We start from the raw sequence: 21,091 nt of genomic DNA, 5'->3' as shown, positions 1-21,091 counted from the left end.
CATTCCTTTTTTCCACATAACATTTTGCTTTGGGGGAGTGCCAAATGGTACTTTTTCAATGCCTATGCAATTCTGTGCCAATTTTTTCTTTTTCTTATATGGGCAATATTTAAATATGTAGAAGCACTGAGTTTCGTCTTATTCTGCAACACTTGAAAGAATGTGTGTGTTTGTGTGTGACGACGTGAGATTCTGCTGTCTAAATTTGAACGTACTGAATGTTTCAAAAATCTGCATGTGCACTGTGATGTTTTTACTTAGTCTCTATAGATTAACAGTCATCCAGGTCATGGTAATCTTTTAAGAAGGTGTTTAAAAAAAAAAAAAGGTTAAGGTTGTTAAAAAAGATTGAATGAATGGAGGTAACTGGACTCTTCTTGTTCGCTGAAGATGTTTCACCTTTAATCTTGTAAGCTTTATAACAATTAGAATTATTGTCCATGCATTTAAATTGTTTTTGAACATATTTTTTTCTTTCTTTATTTTTAATTTTATATGACATGCCTTAATTCAAAAATCCCCAAAGACAGAATCCGAGAAGCAAACTCGGCAATGGTGTTTACGCAGTGTAGTGGGGAGTGCAATGACCCCAACATTGGAGAGACCCAGCAAGCCTTATACAAACACATGGCGCAATATAGGAGAGCAGCTTTTTTCCGGCCCAGCGTCAGTAGTTCATTTGCGTCTCAAAAAGAAGACTATTCCTTCGAGGACAGTGATGTCCAAATTCTTGATAGAGACGACCGGTTGAAAGAGGTGTGAAAGAAGCCATCTGTGTCAAACTAGAACACCAACCACTAAAGAGAGGAGGAGGAGGGCTTTTGCACCATCACCTAACATTCTGATGTCTCTCCCCCAAAGATTGTCTCATTCCATAGATGACAAAAGAGCTGTTTTGCCACCAGACAGGCGAACATCCTTTTGGTATGCACAACAGTCGTCCACCAGCCAGTACAGACAGAAACAGGGAAACGCGCACGCTCAAAATTTAGAATTGAAGAAGCCTTTTGGATTAAAGGTAAAACGTATTCAACAAACGAGAGTCCAGTTGCCTCAATTCTCAATTATTTAGGCTGCAATACATACAGTATCTGTGGTGGTATCTTAGTTAATACCAGTCAAAACACCTCATTTGAAAAACATATGTTGGGTAGATAAGAGTTTCAATACATGAAAAATAAATGTGTAAATGTAAGTCTCAGTTTAAGTTATACTTTAAATAAGTATTTAAGTAACCACAGTCTTCTTAAACATGGTAACTGAGCACTACAAGCGATATAAACTTTTTTGTTATTTAGTCTTCTCAGGAATATTGACGGGAACTTGCAGTTCCTTGCATGCGGTGTTTTCTAACAATACGCAGTGGTGGTGGTTCATTCTAGTTCAATAAATATTGATTTCATAATTTGAAAAAAATAAATAGCTGTTATTTGTGTGGGTGAAAATAGTGAAAACTGACCTTTAAGCAAACTTCATCTTTTTTGATGATCATCAACAAAATAAATCATTCATTAATGAGAAATTACAAAATGCCATTAGATCAATAAAATACCAATAAACTAATAATAAATGTCAAAGTAATTAAAAGTCCATATAATTGATTAATGATAGAATAATCAATAGTTTAAGTATTTCATATACTGTATTTCACTAATGGATAATTTAATACATTAGTATTTCATATTTGAATTACAGTACAGTGTTCCCTTGTTTATCGCGGGGATTGGTTCCCAAAATAGCCCGCAATAAGTGAAATCGCAAAGTACGTAGTCAACTTTATTTGTTTCTAGTTATATATGTTTAAAGGCACTAAAACCCCTCACAATACACAATACAGACAGCCATTAACGTTTTCTCACATTTTAAACACTCTGAAAGTTGAAATTTCGTTTGAACTTTAACAATCAATCTATTAGGTTGGACACAATAAATTATTAAGTGACTCACGCATATTCACTCCTCTGACCGTGCTTCGTCCTGGCATCGTTCGGCTGTAGCGTTTTTGTATCCTTGTTAAAACATATTGCTCCTGCCTTCTAATATTGTCTACTGTGGGTTCCTAATTTGCTTGTACGGGAGCTGCACGCGTCAACATGAGCATGAAATACCTTCTACTGGTAGCTGTAGTAAATACAATGACAGGCACAACAGAGAACTAGACGAAAACTGCACTTAAAAAATCTGTGAAACAGTGAATCCGCAAAAGGTGAACCATAATGTAGCGAGAGAACACTTTAATTTTGGAACAAAAACAGACGGTTTGAAGCATATGTATATGTAATAGTGCTATATTATAAATTACTTATATATTTACAAATGTATGTTAATAGTGATACATTATTCACAATTCATGATCTTTAGCATTGTGCGTCACATTTTCGTTCGTTAAAAAAAAGAAACAAAAGCTTCCGGTCACATGGTCGAAAACCCGGAAGTGCTGCCTCAGCTAGGTAGCACGGCGCCCCATTAGCAAAATAATGCCACGAAAGCGGACATGTTTTGACGTTTAATTCTTGTTTTACTCGAGAGTAATTTTAAAACAGATTGGAAGGTCTTGGGTGGGTCGTACTTGTTAAAATAAATGGACAAAGACAAGAGTAGCGACATTGTAAGTAGTTTATCAGAGCAAGCAGCCTTGCTAACAAGCTAGCGTCACTTTTTGTTTGTTTCCTTATCATTTATCGGTGATGCACATTTCAGCCTGATCACAGCTCTTGGATGGAGATGCATCCGTTCATTGGTGAGATAATCACATCTACCTCCAAGGAGCAGCTTGATGTGGCCAGTGTGTGGAGCATGTTAGGAGGCGAGGCGTCACTGGAAGCGCTCCAGCTCGCTCGACCAGTGCAGGACAGGACGGAAGCAGCACAGAGGAAAAGCAAGGCCAGAGACGGTAAGTGTCTTCATTACAAAAGTGAATCAATTAAGGCTGTGCAGAATAATAATTGTCATCATGTGCGGTAGATGTGCGTCATGTCTGCACCTGCCCAGGCTGCCCTTTCTCTTCTACTTTAGAGCCTTTGAAGCACACACAAGCACTGCCAGGCTCGGAAGTAGCTTGTCATCCCAAAGACAGCAGCTCTATCACTCCAATGACTTCACCTGATGGCACCACTGAACCAAGCAGCCCCAGCACATCCGACAGCAGGCACAACCCTGACACTCCTCCATCCAGGCAGTCCTCCTTGGGTCACATCTCCTCCATATTTCCTTGCCTGTGTTGCCACCACAGCCTGCAAAGCTGCAGTCAGCTGCTGAGCCAACACGCCAGCAGGGACTCTACATTTTCCCACACTCATCACCACTTTCACCACCATCACTGTCCCATCAGCACCTGTCTGTCCCGCCCCCAGCTCGGCCAGTCTCATTCCCAGCAGCTCTCTGCCGCCACTCCTTTCCCCTGCTTGGCGTCCTTGCATCGACAGCTTCAGGAGGAGCGAGGTCGCCCGCTGACGACCCTCACGTCACATCCCTGCATGCACTGCCCCGCGTCCTTCTCCAAACCGTCCCAGTTGCTGCAACACCAGCGCTCCGAACACGCCCACAAGCCCTGCGGCTTTCTGTGCATGCAGTGCGGGAGGACCTTCAACTCGCACAGCAACCTCCGCATCCACCTCAACGTGCACACCGGTGCCCGGCCGTACACTTGCTCTGAATGTGGCAAAGGGTTCAGCCAATCCGGCGCGCTCAAGATCCACAGGCGCATTCACACCGGAGAAAGACCTTACACCTGTGGCTTCTGCGGCAGGGGGTTCCCACATCTAGCTGGCTTTCGAGCCCACCAGCGGACTCACACAGGGGAGAAGCCTTACCGCTGTAGCCAGTGTGGGAAGTGTTTCACCCAATCAGGAGCCCTCAAGATTCACACTCGCATCCACACAGGTGAGAGGCCCTTCATCTGTACCATCTGTGGAAAAGCTTTCTCCAATCGCTCCGGCATCCGCTTCCACAACACCACGGTCCACGGTCTCCCTCCGGAGCAGTTGGGACAGGATCGAGCAAGAGGACGCCCACCCGCGAGCCTACACACTCCCAACAGTCCTGATAGCAACACCGCATTGCTGACTGCCACGCCATCCAGCTTAACTCTGCTCGCTGGAAGCAAGTCCCCATCTGATGGCGAGAACCCAGACAGGAACCGAGACGGGCTGATGTACGCTTGTGAGGACTGTGGTCTGCGTTTTAAGGATGCTCCTTCCAGGAACCGACACCAGAGTCAGGTGCACTACTCCTCTGAGGGGAGAGTGGAAGAGGGAGTGCCTAAAGAAGGAAGCATAAATGCGGGAATCGCACATGACAGTGGAGAGAAAGTAAGAGTCACCATTGTTTAACCTAATAAGTACTGTACATTAGATACATGAACATCTGCTACGATATCATTTCGGCCAGGTGTGGCACAGTGAGCATCCCCTCAGAGACTATATATCATTCAGCTGGGGCCTCCTCTACTCCCTGAAAACTCTATTTCCGGAACTTTTGTGGTGTTTTCTGATAACCCCAGACTCTCTTTACTCTCTCTGTAGTAAATGTAGATGTTTTTAAATCACTTCACTTTGACAGAACTGAATTTAGTAGCTTTGAAGAATATGTTTTTCTTTGTTTGTCAAACTCATCTCCCCTGAAGTCTTTTGATGCCTCCCAGTGGAGACGTACCTCATGCTTTAAAAAAAAAAAAAATGATATGGATGATATTTTTAGACTTGTATGTTTAACTTAATCATTTTTAAACCCCAAAAACATTCACTGGGCAATTTATTAGGTACGCCTGCACAATCTAGTGAACTCCCCTACATAAACTCCACTTCAGATAGGACGTTGCTGTCAGAGAGGTATTACTAGTAATTCAACAAGGTGTTTGCAGTGTTGTACAACATAGATGCATCTTATTCACAAACTCATGTGTACCCATTAGTGTACCTAAAGTTGTGACCAGAAAGTGTGGATGACTGATGGAGTCATTGATCAGGTTTATGAACAATCACATTACAAAAAGAGGTTTTATTGTGCCTTAAATGTGGGAATTTTGGACCCTTTTATTGATAGCCAAATTTTACCATAAAAATTGCAGGAAAAAAAAATCTAAATGAAAAATTGCTTTCAGTGCTACACTAAGTAAAGCAGCTCTAATTAGGAAAATAAGAACATTTTTAGAATACTATGATGTGCATCACTGTACTTGTCTTTGAATAGATTTTTTCGCAATTAGCATGAATACTAGTTTCACATTTAAATGTAATTTATTTTATATTTAGTAAATTAACTTAATGTTTTTACAGCTAGGAGTCAAGGTGTGACAGTCTTTCCATTTCATTGGTTGGCACAAAAACTACATTTCAGTGTTGTCTCCTGTGTCCTAATCATTGCGACAACATAGCCATTGTGCCTTTACGTGTGATAACATTTTATATAATTAATATAATATATCCGTTACTAATATAACCACTGTTACTGTTGTTTAGCAATTCTTTTCGTTTGCAAACGCGTACAACTTACTAGAGCCACCTCGTGGTAGCTTGTAGTCATCGCGACAATATGGACCCCATCAGCAGTGCGTCACGGCCGCTGAGAGAAAATCTTTTCAATTGTAAATATATATGTTGTGATAACATGTTATTTGCTGTTTTCCAGTCATGTGTAATATAGTTTCTGAAAGTGCAACTTGTGAAACATTGAATCAATAAAAATAAAAAAGACGAGGAGCCATATTGTCTTGAAAATGTTCATTTCTCCTTTCAGTCCACATGAGATCGTGTACTCTTGCATGTTACCCTCAACTTTGGGGTACTTCATTCACTGACCATTCAGCTGAGGTTCACAGTGTGTGAGCTGTACGTTCCATCACAAAGGCTGCTGATAGGTATGCCTTAGCAGTAAAGAGTCACATGACTTGGGCTCGGCGTATATGCCAATGGTAGCAGGTTGTGGCACATCCACATGAAAGGCAGGGGTGCAGTAGCCGTTGTCGAGCATCCTGTGGGAGGGGCAGGCGTACGTCCCCTCGCTGGTAGTAGATGCCAACATGGGAGGCCCTCGTGTGTTGCTGTGTGTGGCTCCCGCACACTCCTGCTCACTGAATGGGGTGGCGTATTCCGGCTCCGGTGGAAGGGGCTGCGCGTACTCTGGAAGGTTGACCGGAGCGTCGTAATGGTTGAATGTGAAGGGAACGGTGTAACCCTCGTCTGATGGGGGGCGAAATGTAGAGCCCACCTTCAATGGCTGGGCATAGTCTAGAAAAACAAAGCACAAAGTTCCAACGTTTTTTGTATATGTTAACATTTGTGGGATACCTTTGTATCTTTTTTACTGTTGGCTGTAATTTACTCATTTCTTAAACATCCTTTTTCTATTGTGCTGCTGAGCTGGAGCCTATCCCAGCTGACTTTGGGTGAGAGGCGGGACACATATAGACAAACAACCATTCACACTCGCAATCACAAATTACAATCTCCAATGAACCTAACATGCATGTTTCTGGAATGTGGCAGGAAGCTAACCAGCAATGTTGTTGATATACGACGCCACTAGGTGGCAGTATGGTGAGTAGTTTTACTTTATTTTTGTTTTATTATACAGGTGGTCCTTGAGTTACGAATGAGTTCCATTCCTTGACTGTCGTGTAAATTGAGTTTTAGTGTCAGTCAGAACTCCTAAGTCACTTACGCTGTACACAGAACACATGAAGGACATATACAACAGTGATAAAAAGATTACATCCAAAAATGAAATGAAAGTCATATAAAAAAAGAACAACTCTTTAACAAGTTTTATCCCTGTGGTTGTCTTGCAAGCCTTTCCACCTTTCTTAAAAATATTGACCCAGGTCTCCTTGTAACAGCGCACAGAATACATGACCCCTCTAGCATTCAATAATCTTTATCCTTTATCTTTCATGATGGTTGCGACAGCTGAGCGGTTAGGACCACTTGGTCAATATTGGTGGATGTGTCTCCTCTGAGCTTTTTATGATGTTCACTCTCACTACCATGATGATGGCCTTCCTTTTCATTGGCACGCTGCTGCTTGGGAGACTTAATGAAGTCCAAAAAGATAAGCAATAAACCATGTTATTCTTCCCCAGTGTGGCTGAGTCAGCACACACTGTCTTCTTCCACCCATCACAAGGCACAAACTGCAGTCTCATGTTTACTGACCAAAATTGCGTTTTGAATTAATTTGTGGGTGCCAACCATGACCACCAGTAGAGCGGTTCTTCTCTTTACAACTGTAGGACAGCTAAGAGTGCTAAAATATTGCCTGCACAGTTCGGAAACACGAGAGCAAAATTGAACTTCTCCATTAACTGTCTTCTCTCACTCTTGAGCCCGGTGTTTGTGGCATTGGAGGCCTGCATCATCCTTAAGAGCCAGAGTGGCTGCAGTATCATGGCCATTTTAATTAGACAGGCTCCGCCAGACGCCGTTTTGTCTTAGCGTCGCTCCTCTGTCCTGTTTATCACTGCGACGCTCAGTGAAGGGGCCCCTCTCTGGGGGAGGGAGAGGCAGAGAAAGGACTGGTGGGAGCAGCCTTTATCAAGGTCCAATTAAAGAGTCCCTTTCAGAGAGGCAGAAAGGAATGTTTATACAGTGACTGGGTGATGGGCAAAGAATGGACAGCCCATGGAGAGAACTGAGAAGCTCGCCATGACAGTCCAGAGGAAAAATGAAGTTCCTTTCTTCATTTTTGGAGGAAGGCGGGAATGGCCAGTAAAATCTCAATGGGCAATTAAAAACTACTAAAGAAGCATCAAATGATGATGAGCTCCAGAGATCAGTGATACAGTTCTCACCATTGAGAGGGGGGCTTGGTAGGTCGTCATGGATATTTCTCTCCAGTGGGTACGAGATGAGCTCTGATGGAGAGCTGGGGAGACTCTTAACCTGTAAACTCTGGCAACCTGTTCCAAACACACGCGCACACACACACACACACACACACACACACACACACACACACACACACACACACACACACACACACACACAGCCAGTTTCTGTTTAAGAGCAATTCACAGAAAGACCAGACATCAGAGAGCAGTGGACTTACCTGCTGGCACACAGTGCTTCATTTGGGAGGACTTTTTCCTACACAGAAAAGAAGATGATCGTATAAAATTCAACCGTTTGACACACTAGATTACATTGCTGCATTTTCTATTTGAGCAAATAATTGATATCTCACCCAAGTCTCCTTTAATAAATAAATTCAGCATCTCAACTACATGATGGTATCAAAAGGTGAATGGAATTACTTTACGATGACATGATTATGATATCACCACATGTCATGGTAGACGTCATCACCAAATTTCAACACACAGGTATGCTATGTTTTTCTGATTACCTTTTGTGCGTCTTCCTACATTTCCTATCTTAGCTTAGAATATTTTTTTTGAAATTTTTATATATACAGTACTCCCCTTTTGTCTTTGTACTTATGTCTTACAGACATTTTTTAAATGTTACCAAACTGAATCAACTTGCTTTCCATACATAAGTTAATACAGTATTTGACCTTGATAAGAGCTACAAAACTAGTTTTCTGTTATGTAAAGTACATTTTCACATCTTAATGAACATAACAAATAATAAACAAACAAATAAATAATGTGCTTTACTATTTAATTTTTTTTTTTCCAATTTGAAAATGAATGGATAGCAATATTATATAACTAGAACAATATTATATAATATATGTAAATATGATGACATTTTAGCATAGTAGTGTATTAATTATTACAGAACAATGAATAATGATTTGGATAATTACCAATGCTGTTAATTTAGGGCAGTTGTGACATAAGCCTTACATAGGGACGTAGTACAGTCCTCCCTCACTATGCTGCGGTTTGAATATCGCACCCTCACTATATCGCAGTTTTTCAAAAAATAATGACTAAATGTTTCGTGGTTGACTGTAGCCTATTATTAGTCCCAAAATATTGAAAGACAAGTTATATGTAGTATTTTGGTCACTAGGTATCTGTAATGAGACATGACGTTAGATTACATTACCTTTCACACTGCATGGAGACTGGCTACTGAGCCAGCAGAGCCGACATGCCATGGCTGAGATCAAAAGAAAACAGGTTCTCCTCTCATTCCGTGTGAAAGTGGTATGTTTTGGGTTCTTTGTCCTTCTTCCCCACTCCATTTAAAGCACTTGCTTAAGTTTAGAATAAATAAATTAGAGAAGCTAACTAGTTAGCTCGGTAGCTTGCTACGCTATTGGCAGCCGTCTCCCTTATGTCCCTGCAGTGACACCGTAGCTTGCGCAATGTGATGTAAACAAAGTCATAAACAGGTTTTCTATGCTCTAACTACAAAAATACTTCATTTATTAATATAGAATCCTACTTTGTGGAAATTCTCTTATCATGGTCATGTCTGGAACCCATTATCCACAATAAATGAAGGATGACTGTATATATAATATATATTATGCCGTAATATGTCATAATCATTGTTTAATGTATAAAATATATGAAATATGTTCAAGTGCTGATTTATTTAATGCCATACCACTAACAAGCACCAGGAAATATCTGCAGTGAGTATATAAACGTGCCTGGCTACTATGTGAGGAAATATGGTGTATTAACATGTCTTACCTTCTCTTCCACCAGACTCCAGCCAATAAACAACTGAAGCACATGATCAGTCCCAGGACCACTCCCACTGCGATGATGACTGCTTGACTGGCTCCTGCATAAGAGATATACAGTGGTGTCAACAAGTGTTTGCTCCCTTCCTGATTTCTTTATTTTTTTGCATTTTTGTCACACTTAGAAGTTTCAGATCATCAAATTTAAATATTAGTCACTGACAACACAACTGAACACAAAATGCAGTTTTTAAATGAAACTTTTCATTATTAAGGGAGAAAAAAAATCCCAAAAGTCATCTGGGATAGGCTCCAGCATGCCCCGTGACATTCTAATGAAATAAATTAGACCATTGTGCAAATGTTATTTGATTTCAGGAGTTCAATTTAGACAAAGAGACCAATTAAAGCCTCAGGGTGGGAGATTAGAGTGTGACCTAATAGTTTGCGATACATAGACTGAACTTTCAGAAAATGTAACTGAAGATACTGAATTTGGGCTCTTTTATTTGCTTTAAGCTCTAATCATCAAAATTCTTGAAATATTTCACTCTGTGTGTTGTGAATCTATAGAACTGAACTACTGAAATCAATAGACTTTTCAAAGAAACTTACATTTTTTTTTCCTGCTCTAGGACTTATGTATCTACAATTATTATTACTATTTCAAATGTGGCAACATGTAAAAATGTACTCACTCTGTCTTGTCTCCACTAAAACTGGTCCTTCTGATGAAGTTGGAGGCGTGTTTGGAGTCACCATCTTCTCTTTGCTAAAGGGCGATTCTGTCAGGCAAAAAGGGCCAAGTTCACTCTTTACACCAGGGATGTCTAAACCTTTTCTACCGAGTGCCACATATTGAAAAATGATATTTTTCAAACCAACACATGTAGATATGCTGAGAAGTCATACTGTACAGTATATTAGGGGTGTCACGAGACACCCACTTCATGACACGAGACGACGATACATGAGATTGGGTTTATGGGACGAGACAACATTTTAACTTTGCTTTTAAGAGACGTACAATGAAAAAATACTTTAAATATGTGACAAAATATTGCAATCTACTAATTTAATTTCTACTACATTACACTCTGTGTGTATGGTACCGGCCTCGCCTCTACCCACGAGACAAAGAGACTGTATGACTGACAAAAGGGCTCACTCCATTCATGCTGTTTTTCTATGGAACAAACACACCCAGGTGCTGAAACCAATGCAAAGAGTGAACCCTCTTCCTGCCTGTTTGGAGGCAGGAGACGAGGAAAACAAACACGAATGCACATGGCAATATATTGAGGCCGATAAAACTTCATTCAGAGTTCATTTTCATTTATTGTGTGATTAATTAATATATTCATTATTGTCCCAGGCCTAGTGTCCACGAGACAGTTTTTTTCCAAACGAGAAATCTTGTCACGTTTTAATCTCTTGAGATCTTGTGACACAAGATCTTGTGACAGTCCTTCTGTAAATATATATATATATATGTATATATATATATATACACATACATACATACATACATATATATATATAAAATGTCTTTTTTCTTTAATATTTCAACTTTATGCTATTAAAATGTTATTTTGTCCTCATACTGTATTATGACATTATTCTCATAAAATTATTACTTTTATTGTTAGATTACCACTTTTTTCTCTTCATATTTTGACTTTATTCTTATAAAATTACTGCAGATTTTTCATTTTTGCTGTTGTTTTCTTATTTTTTTTGTTGAATTATATTTTCAGAATGTGCTGTGGGCCAATTAAAAAAACATTTCTAGGCTACAAATGGCCCGCCCCCGAGCCAGACATTGGACACCACTGTTTTCCACCAATCACGTCAGCAGATAAGAAATACTAATAATACAAGCTTTGGGGACAATACTAACCTTCAGGGGAGCGAGACCTTGGTGTAACCTTGACAGGGCAGCCCAGGATCTGGAGCTGAGCCGAAGCCCGGCCGTGCCAACTCTGTGGCTTCAGCCGAATAAAGCGAGCCAAGGTGGGAGGAAATAGGCTGTTGAGCACCCTGAGGTGGCCGTCTGCATAGGCCTGAAACACCTTATTAGAGTCACAAGAACAAGGTTACAAGTGATAACATCGCCAGTTAGCCAAGCAAACAACATCAGCAAATGTAGTGAGAAGCTGACCCTTTTTTCTTTGCTGACAGCGTCTTTGTAAACCTTCCAGTTCTGTCTGTCTTTGCTGTAATGGAGGATGTAGGATTCTATGTGGTTCTCACTAGAGCCAGTTGTGATTACTCCTGGAAAAACAGAAGCGGAAGAATTCTGTTACACGTCACATTTCCTGGTATTTTTTAACTTCATTAATTATTTTAAATAATATATAATATGATATATATAAATAATAATTATTTCTCATTTAAATCTACCTGTGATAGTGCTTCTATCAGTGAGCCCCAGCTCCACCCAGGGGTGTGCATCACTCCCTCCTGCACTCCAGAACAGCACCTCTTGTCCGGAATCCAAGTTCCTAACAGACCAGGACATTTTGTGCTCTTGGCTGTCTTTCTCCCAAAAAGATGAGGCGTTTAAAGCGTACACCGCCAGGATGTTTTTACATTCTGTTGAGCAATCAGAGGAGAGGATGGACTGTGGAAGTAGTTCATTATAATATCCTGAAATGTTTTGTATACAGCCACTCTAGTTGGTCAGGAAATAACATTTGCCAACTGTAACACACTTCAGCTGGAATGAAAATACATGACTTGAGGGCCCCAGGCTGTACCTTGGGTGAACACCAGCTTCTTTTCTGATAATGACCCCCTGTTGAAAGAGACGGATGGACCCTAAATCAGTGGAAACAATTTGGTGATGTTTGAGCACTGCAATATAATAAAACAGCAACAGTTTACGAACATTTTCGAGAGGATTCCATTCGAAAAAGTGGATTCGTAGAGCGTGAGGCTCCTCTCGCGGGTCACGCTCACATGACCTCCAAGACTATCAGATGTAGCTCCGGCGTGCACAGCAGACTTACACAGGACTGACGTCTGTGGCAAAAATTAATCAATTAAACCTTGTTTCAGAAGCGACACAGTTTATTACATTACACATTTTATTGCATTTCCAGTGTAAAAACTTTCTTCTTGAATATTTACTAAAAATACATGGTTATAGGCAACCAAATTGATCCCACAGGACAGTCACCAATTGTTTTTGATATCGTATATGTACGATGTAGGCACGGGCCGGTATGCGATTCTGACGGTATGATAACCTTAGGCAAAAAGATACCAGTTTCACGGTATTATAATTGCAGCTCTAAAATGTGTTATTTTGACATAAATAATAAAATAATAAATAAATAATAAATAATTTAAAAAAACCTCAAAGTTACATTATTATTGCATAGTGGCAGGTCACACTTTTCCACAAACGCCCATTTCCGGGTCATGTGATTGTTGTTAGCAACTGAGATGTTGTAAAGTGGTTGCTGCATTGTTGTTCAGTGGAGAGTAAGCGCTTTATACCAATTATCCTCTACTGTCTCAGTCTCAGTCACATCTCCACGTTTGGTGACCCTCCACAAAAAAACTCATTACAGTTACCTCATAATTGTGAAGAATAGAGACTTTTTTTGTTCAATCTGTTCTCTGAAACCACTATTAGTAATATACAGTGCCTTTCATAAGTATTCACACCCTTTGATGGGTTACCATATTATTGCTTTCATAAATCAATCATGGTCAATAAATTTTAGCTTTTTTAAGAAGAAAATATTGGAAAAAAAACTCTTTAATGTCAAAGTGAAAACAGATTTTTATAAAATAATGTTAATGAAAGAAAATTATATAAATGAAAATAATTGTTTGCATAATTATTCACCCGCTTCAAGTCAGTATTTAGTAGATGCACCTTTGGCTGCAATCACAGCAGTGAGTCTGTGTGGATAGGTCTCAATCAGTCTTGCACATCTGCCCACTGCAATTTTGCTCCATTCTTCTTTGCAAAACTGCTCAAGCTCTGTCAGATTGCACGGGTATCGGGCATGAACAGCCCTTTTCAAATCCAGCCACAAATTCTCTATGGGATTGAGGTCTGGGCTTCGACTCGGCCACTCCAGAACATTTACCTGGTTCTTTTTTAACTATTCCTGTGTAGCTTTTGCAGTATGTTTTGGATCATTGTCTTGCTGGAAAATAAATCTTCTCCCAAGACGTAGTTCTCTTGCAGACTGAAAAAGATTGTCCCCCAGGATTTCAGTGTATTTTGCAGCATTCATTCTGTCCTCTATCTTTACAAGCCTTCCAGGTCCAGTTGCTGAGAAACATCCCCACAGCATGATGCTGCCACCACCATGCTTCACAGTGGGGATGGTGTGTTTTTGGTGATGTGCAGTGTTCGGTTTCCGCCAAAATGACGTCTTGTCTGATGGCCAAAAAGCTCAATTTTGGTCTCATCAGACCAAAGAATCTTCTTCCACTTGACCATGGAGTCTTCCACGTACTTTTAATATGACTTTTCTTCAACAGTGGCTTTCTCATTGCCACTCTCCCATAAAGCTTTGACTTTGAAATGACTTCGAAGAACCCGGGCAGCAATTGCTACATGCACAGTCTCTCCCATCTCAGCAGCTGAAGCTTGTAACTCCTTCAGAGTAGTAGTAGGGGTCTTGGTGGCTTCTCTCACTAGTCTCCTACTTGCACAGTCACTCAGTTTACGAGGGCGGCCTGATCTAGGCAGATTCACACAAGTGCCCTATTCCTTCCATTTCTTGACAATTGATTTCACTGAACTCCGAGGGATGTTCAGTGCCTTGGAAATTTTTTTGTAACCATCCCCTGAATTGTACTTCTCAACAACCCTTTCCCTGAGTTGCTTAGAATGTTCTTCTGTCTTCATGGTGTAATGGTAGCCAGGAATACTGATCAACCACTCTCTGGACCCTTCAGATACAGGTGTTTTACAACTCAATCACTTGAAACACACCCACACCACTCAGGTGATCTTCATTTCACTAATTGTGAGACTATTGGCAACAATTTGATGGACCTCTATTGAATTAGACCATTAAATTAAAAAGGGGGTGAATAATTATGCAAACCATTATTTTCATTTATATAATTTTGTTCATAAACATTACTTCACTTTGACATTAAAGAGTTTTTTTTCCAATATTTTTTTTTTTATTAAAAAAGCTACATTTTATTGACCATGATTGATTTATGAAAGCAACAAAAGGGTAAACCATCAAAGGGGGTGAATACTTATGATAGGCACTGTATGCTAGACATTTGTGGTGTTCTTATATATTTTTGGGTGAAAAAAGTGTTATTTGGAGCCAAGGATGGATAGTACCTTTACTAAATGTGCACTGCATCGTGTTTATTTTGTTATTTGAATTGGCAAATCATATGCTGCCTCTCTGGTTAGCTCTAATGTCACACTTTATATAGTTATCATCATCCCCCCTATGATGCTGTGATGGAAAATCAAACAGGATCAGGGTTTACCTAATCCAACTCATACCATAGTGTTCATGTAGTGCTTGGTGGAAATGTATTAGATGCTGTAATGCCTTTTAAATGGTGTTTACTTACATCTCTATAGCCGTGATCAGGACCTCCCCAAACATCACCTGCCACATTCTTACATCCAGCTGGACAGTAAACACTGATGAGACAAAAGATATGTCAACAGTTATTGATGCTTTCCTGAAACACTCAAATGATGTGAAACATTCACAAACCTCAACTGTGGCGAACTAAAATGAGACCCCCGTTGTAAACAAGAGATGATATCTGCAACAGCAATGGAGACAGAGAAAATGAAAGGAAGGCATCGGAATTTTTTAAGAGCTTACATAATGAGGCCCCTCCCCCTTCCATCTTTCCAACACATGAGACATCCTAGTGTGGTCCAAGTGTTGCTGTATTTGAGGATGAGTGGTCATCAGTGTTGAGATGAGCGAGGCCTTTGTTTTGAGCTGACTCTGTCATGTTTCACAAGCACGGCGACTGGCTCTTGTGTGATCTCAGCTAACAGACGGCGGTTTGTGCATCCAGACACAGGCTCAGCTCCAGAAAGGCAAGATTTCGCAAACAAGACAGGAGAAAACAGGATGCTGTGACACATACTGTACAGTCAAATGACCTCATCCAATCAGACTAAATATAGACTAATATTATCTGTATTAACCAGAGACATGCCTAATTAAATACACATCATATAGCTTTTGGATGGAGGCACCACCGTGAGGTGATTGATGGTCCTTGTGTTTTCTCTGCTGTGGTGACTGAGCGGTTGACAGTCAGAACAGCCTCATTCAACAACATTGAACAGAAGCTGGAGGCCTCCTTGCATTCAGTGTGAGAGAAGTCTTGCTTTCCCAGCAAACATGCCAGAGCAAAGACAGCGACTGAGGATGAATGCCAATAAGAGGTGACTCACATCCACAAAAAACTGCATGCACACAGTGACAACATACACACACAGAATGCTGTTATATGATCGTGACGTATAGGGATCACCCTCCAAACCACATATCACATTTTATAGCCCACATTTTATTTGCCAATCACCTATAATAATATAATGTAATACTATTGCAACTAGAAATGGAAGAACACAAGGCATCATAATCCCACCTGCCTTCTGCTGTTTTTTAATGCCTTCAAGAGTTCAGAGAGCAAAATTCTGACTGATAATGAGATTTCAAGTGTTATGAACACAAAATGATTCAAATAGAACTGTAGCATTGCTCGATATATACATAAAATAAACTGGTAGAAATGATGGTTACATGAAGCCATACCTGGAAACTGGTCTGTGGCGTAAGACAGTAGGAACCCTCTTCCAGACCGATGTGACCTCGTCTTGAAGGTTATTGTCACTTCATTGCTAGGAAGTGTCATATTCTTTTGTGACACATTAAGCCTTCCACACACTGGACCTGTGACAAAGCAGACATACATTTTAAAATAGCAGTAAACAGTATTGAAATGTAATTGTTCAAAAATATATCAGTTTGTCTTCAGCACAGGTTTGTCCATTGATTGTGTGAGTTACTTCCTAACTATTTTGTTATGTCAGTCTGTATTTTTTCTGACAGGTACTTTGTATTCCTCCAAATATGTTCCTAGGATTCTGATTATGTTTTCATTGACAGTTTTCCATTTTCTTAAAAACCCAGTAATTGTAACTATACAAAAAAAGCAGTTCTATAATTCCTGTTATGTAGTAATTTGCTATGCATATATGTAGTGTCAGACATCCTATTTAAAATGTTTAGATGTGTATATCTCATGAGATTTTCATTGCATGGTGTTTCCTGGGATGTAGAAAAAAAATATTTATTGGCTAAAACTTAAACTTAAATTATTGAGATTCTAGATCTTTTCCATTCCCTCACTGATTTTCACAGATGACAAAAAAATAACATGAGAGGGTGTCCTGGCTGGTCCACCAATATTAAACACCTCTAAATTTGGGGGTTGCCATAGTGTTCTCATTACAAGCCATGTGACATCAAAATACTTGTTTTCTAATAATGACACTCTTTCTTTCAGGGTGCAGAACATACTATCATTGAATTAAGCGGCCTCACACTATTCATATACTTTACATACAATAGCATATTAAGTGAAAAGTCAAGTAGCCTAGATTGTCACTGCTTGTAGGAACATTCACCCAGCAGGGAGTAAAGCAAATTAAAGTCATGACTCAAACTTAACAAACACTATTGGCAATGTAACAGTGCAGTGTGTCTATCATCAATTTCTCAATCGTTCTTCTTGGCGTAGGGCCAATTTTGTATGCCTCCGAGACACGACTTCATGTGTTGGAGTTAGCTCTGTTACATCTGTGTGTCAAAGGATTGGCATGCCCTGTGTCGAGTATTGGTGTGGGGAGTGTCACCAATAGCATGGGAAACTGCTGAGATAAGGAAAAAAAACACAGGCAAAAACACTGATTTACATGGCTAGTAAAAAGTCTTACCCAAGTGGGGTATTCCGGTTTTATCTGCGATGATGAGAGAGCCATTGCTGCAGCCGCTACTACCCTCAATGTCAAAATCCCCAAAGAGGAGTCGCAGTGTACGCCCTTCTGGCACACGGAGCTTCCACTTGCACCAAGTGTTACTAGGGTAAGTGCCTGGGTAGTTCTGAGAGGCCAAGGTGCCTGATTCTGTTCCCAGCAGTGTATGTCCACAGCCATTACCTGAAAACATACAAGTAAAACAATAACATCAACTTGAAAACTACAAACAATACAAAGAACATACAGTATAAGTTTTAACGTATAACTCTTTCAAACTTTGCTCATTTCAATCTTGTATTCTTGCATTTTCTATAAACATTTTAACTACTGCACTGAATTATATGCTTTTTGATTATTATTTTGCTATTTTTATACACTTGTACTTGTTTGCTTTTACTCAAAGTGTCCTTGAGTTTTTGAAAAGCTCTCTATAAATAAAATTATTATTATTATTATTAATGTATTTATTTTTATTATATCCAACCAGACATGAGCTTGACTTTCTCATGAAAAAAGTGCAACTAAGGAGTGGAGTTCAGGGTGTTTTACTGGAAGTAAAATTAATTAATTATTCATATGCTCAATTATTAGATATTATTATTACATATACACTAGGTCCCCAACTTACAAACATCCGACTTGTGAACATTCGCGGATACGAACACAAGCCGACTGGTCTATATTTTATTTTAATTTGCCTTCTAGTCGCTCCATCAGTATTTATACTGCTACATGCTTGACCAGTAGAGGGAACTGTGACACTACTAATGGGACCAACAGACGCTGGGGAGATAAAGCTAAATGGAAAGCTAAATTGTAGCTGTATGATACAACCCGGACAGAGCGTGTGATTAAAGTTTATGAAGAGTTAATAGGCCTGCTTAATTCTACACCACCCACAGAACACTACCTCTTTTAGAAGAGTCTAACGACGACGATTTGTCCTTTTTCAATAACTCCTCCTGCTTCTCCACCACAACGACGTATGCTCAACCACTCCTCTTCAAAGGTAAATAACATTTATCATTACATATTATTATATCATTTTTATTATTATTGTTTTTTTCATTAATTATCCTTGTTTAATATTACTACTACATCCAAACTCATATTTACATACATACACATATACTGTATATGTATACACGTACATGTAGTACCTATATCATTGGTAATATTACCTTTTCCCCGACTTAAGAACAATTTGACATAAGAACGGTCGTCTGGAACCAATTGTGTTCGTTAGTTGGGGACCTAGTGTATACATTATTGCACCTATGACACAAAAGCTAAGATGTCAATGTTTTTGTCAAATAGCTTAGCATGTGTTGGCCAAAGTATTGGCTTCAAAGTTTTCTTAAAATGCTTATATTCTTTTAAATGTAATATAAATATTGTGTAAATATTTGTGCTTGAACAAAAAAGCATGTTCGCAAATTCATGTTTTTCTTTTTTATATAGATATTTTACTCGTGTGTTTTAGACCGTGAGGAATGGAAGTTAATTTTGTTGTTAATTCTCACTTCTGCATAACCAACACTTCCTGTACAGCAGAGATGACTAATAAACGCCTACTTGAAACATGTACAGTAAACCACAGCTTGTTTATACGAGCTGTCTGGAAGGGAACTGGTGACAACATATATGGAAAGTTTATCTTTTCACATCCTCTTTTACTATGTACACAATAAGATGTGTGTTTTTTCTTTTGCGTACTATTTTCATGCGGATTCATAGCATCATCTGACCTGTGGTTACTGTGACAAACACATGAACCAGACTAGGAACACTAATATTTAGATTATCTGATGTGTAAATAAATGAGTACACTCCCATAACGATCACTCAGAGATACTCTAAGTGTTTTGGGGGAGACAGTAAGTAGTGAGGTGGTCTAGGAATGGTCAAAAGCTTAAAAATGCTCAGGTCATAACCCAGTATCCTTGGCTAGCAGCTTCATCCTTGTAGTCCTTGTCTTCCATATAAGGGTGCTTTAGATTTGTTGAGCTCAAAGTGCAGGATAACCTTGTGTGCTCACCCTGTGTCCTCACACCAAACACCCCCACCCTGACTTCTACACTGCTCTTTCATTGTTATTGCTGCTCCTCAAAGCCCCCTAAGGATTTCCTGGACATGCCACAGCGACATAGAGTAACCACGGGAAACCAAGCATGGATCTGTCACTCTCCAGTGGAAGGTCAATGTTCTGCTGGGTCTGGGTGGTCTGCAAAATTATCTTCGCACTTTCATACCGTAAATTAATCTTGATCCAACCTGCTTAGTCGATTCATTTGGTGTGAAAAGACTGCAGACAAGCGTCCCAATTCTGTGTTTTCCACTGAGTGCTTTACTGGCAGGTCTTCACAGGTCCACACAAGCAGGCAGGATCCTCACCTTCACTGTCTGCAACTACATTGCATGATCCTGTCTTGTGTGTCTTGAATGACAGCATCACACAACACAACACTCGAGTGTGTGTTGTTTCCCAGCAATTACAAAGTGACTGTGAAGTGAATCATCTGTCGATGTGAGAAAACCAATGCCACAGAGAGACGGCCAAAAATAATACAATGATTGTACTTTCCAGTAGTGAGTATAATTCAGGTATCACTTATTCATGTAGCATATGGACTTGACTTCTGTGTTGGGGAAACCTGTGGGAATGGTAAATTTATAGCTGCAGGTAAACATGTAGGGAAGAGTATGTAAAGAATGTGTCACACGTGATCAACCCTTCTTCATTAGCAAAGGTTAGCCTTCATATGGACAGAAGGGCATATAAAAGATGTAATAAATCACCAATAATGTATACTTAACCTATCCAATTGTGAAATATGTATATAGTGATGTTTGATAATTGAAGGTAATTGTTAGCAAATATGCACTGGATGTAAAAGATGTCTATATGCATAATATATACAGTATATACATATGCTGTACAGACATACAGTACATCTGGCAGTCATTTCAACTAGGAGCATAACATTAAATATAAGTTGTTTTTTTTTTACAGTAATATTAATCATTTTAGAATTCATGTCAGTTTGGCTAGCAAGTTCCAAGAATTATTCGCAAGAATTATTCGCAAGAACTATGTGTAACTTACCCTCTTGGCCGTGGACACCTACGGAACAAACGTTAAGTATAACCCAGTATCCAACAAAAAGTGATTTCACAGCATCTCTGATGTTTTCACACTTTGTTAGCATGGTTTCCAAAGCTGAGAAGAGGAATGTAAAGTGCAAGCCGCCACAGCTGTGTGTTCTTCTTGCTTTCCCGAGGAAAAGTTGTAACAGAAAGTGTTGGGTGTTACTATTGGCCACAAGGCGCATACTCGATCCACGATTGGCTCATGGTGGCTGTCAATCAAATACTAACATGCATTCCATTCCTAGAGGGGCGGTCTTATTTGAATGCTGATCTGAAGTCAGCCTGTGCACTTATGCTAATGGTTACCTTTGTTTACAGGGACGGCAA

General features: G+C 39.7%; 2 protein-coding genes across 2 annotated transcripts; one reads left to right on the top strand and one right to left on the bottom strand.

Annotated features, from left to right (window-relative positions):
- Nucleotides 1-2,425: 2,425 nt before the first annotated feature.
- Nucleotides 2,426-5,727, top strand: si:ch211-79k12.2 (uncharacterized protein LOC568844 homolog). Its single transcript, XM_054781889.1, has 3 exons — nucleotides 2,426-2,608; nucleotides 2,701-2,893; nucleotides 2,965-5,727. Exons 1-3 carry the CDS (start codon nucleotides 2,582-2,584, stop codon nucleotides 4,329-4,331), a joined length of 1,587 nt encoding a protein of 528 aa, XP_054637864.1. The 5' UTR covers nucleotides 2,426-2,581; the 3' UTR covers nucleotides 4,332-5,727.
- Nucleotides 4,324-20,913, bottom strand: si:dkey-34d22.1 (discoidin, CUB and LCCL domain-containing protein 1). Its single transcript, XM_054781891.1, has 15 exons — nucleotides 20,721-20,913; nucleotides 17,573-17,794; nucleotides 16,389-16,526; nucleotides 15,324-15,375; nucleotides 15,175-15,247; nucleotides 12,491-12,624; nucleotides 12,360-12,397; nucleotides 12,004-12,195; nucleotides 11,762-11,874; nucleotides 11,501-11,672; nucleotides 10,299-10,385; nucleotides 9,608-9,701; nucleotides 8,044-8,081; nucleotides 7,787-7,894; nucleotides 4,324-6,227 (listed from the first exon to the last, which is right to left on the bottom strand). The coding sequence occupies exons 1-15, from the start codon at nucleotides 20,821-20,823 to the stop codon at nucleotides 5,839-5,841; spliced, it is 1,953 nt and encodes a 650-aa protein (XP_054637866.1). The 5' UTR covers nucleotides 20,824-20,913; the 3' UTR covers nucleotides 4,324-5,838.
- Between the last annotated feature and the right edge of the window lie 178 nt (nucleotides 20,914-21,091).

Source organism: Dunckerocampus dactyliophorus, chromosome 7 (genome assembly GCF_027744805.1).
Source record: "Dunckerocampus dactyliophorus isolate RoL2022-P2 chromosome 7, RoL_Ddac_1.1, whole genome shotgun sequence".
Classification (NCBI taxonomy): Eukaryota; Metazoa; Chordata; class Actinopteri; order Syngnathiformes; family Syngnathidae; genus Dunckerocampus; species Dunckerocampus dactyliophorus.
This window is presented reverse-complemented; position numbering and strand designations above follow the sequence as displayed.

Excerpts from the sequence above, each read along its gene's own strand:
- si:ch211-79k12.2 (XM_054781889.1), top strand. The coding sequence starts at position 2,582 with ATGGACAAAGACAAGAGTAGCGACATT. Across the intron at positions 2,609-2,700 it reads AAGACAAGAGTAGCGACATT|CCTGATCACAGCTCTTGGAT; the intron begins GTAAGTAGTTTA and ends TGCACATTTCAG. Across the intron at positions 2,894-2,964 it reads GAAAAGCAAGGCCAGAGACG|ATGTGCGTCATGTCTGCACC; the intron begins GTAAGTGTCTTC and ends CATGTGCGGTAG.
- si:dkey-34d22.1 (XM_054781891.1), bottom strand. The coding sequence starts at position 20,823 with ATGCTAACAAAGTGTGAAAACATCAGAGATGCTGTGAAATCACTTTTT. Across the intron at positions 17,795-20,720 it reads AGGTGTCCACGGCCAAGAGG|GTAATGGCTGTGGACATACA; the intron begins GTAAGTTACACA and ends GTATGTTTTCAG. Across the intron at positions 15,248-15,323 it reads TTTAGTTCGCCACAGTTGAG|TGTTTACTGTCCAGCTGGAT; the intron begins GTTTGTGAATGT and ends TTGTCTCATCAG.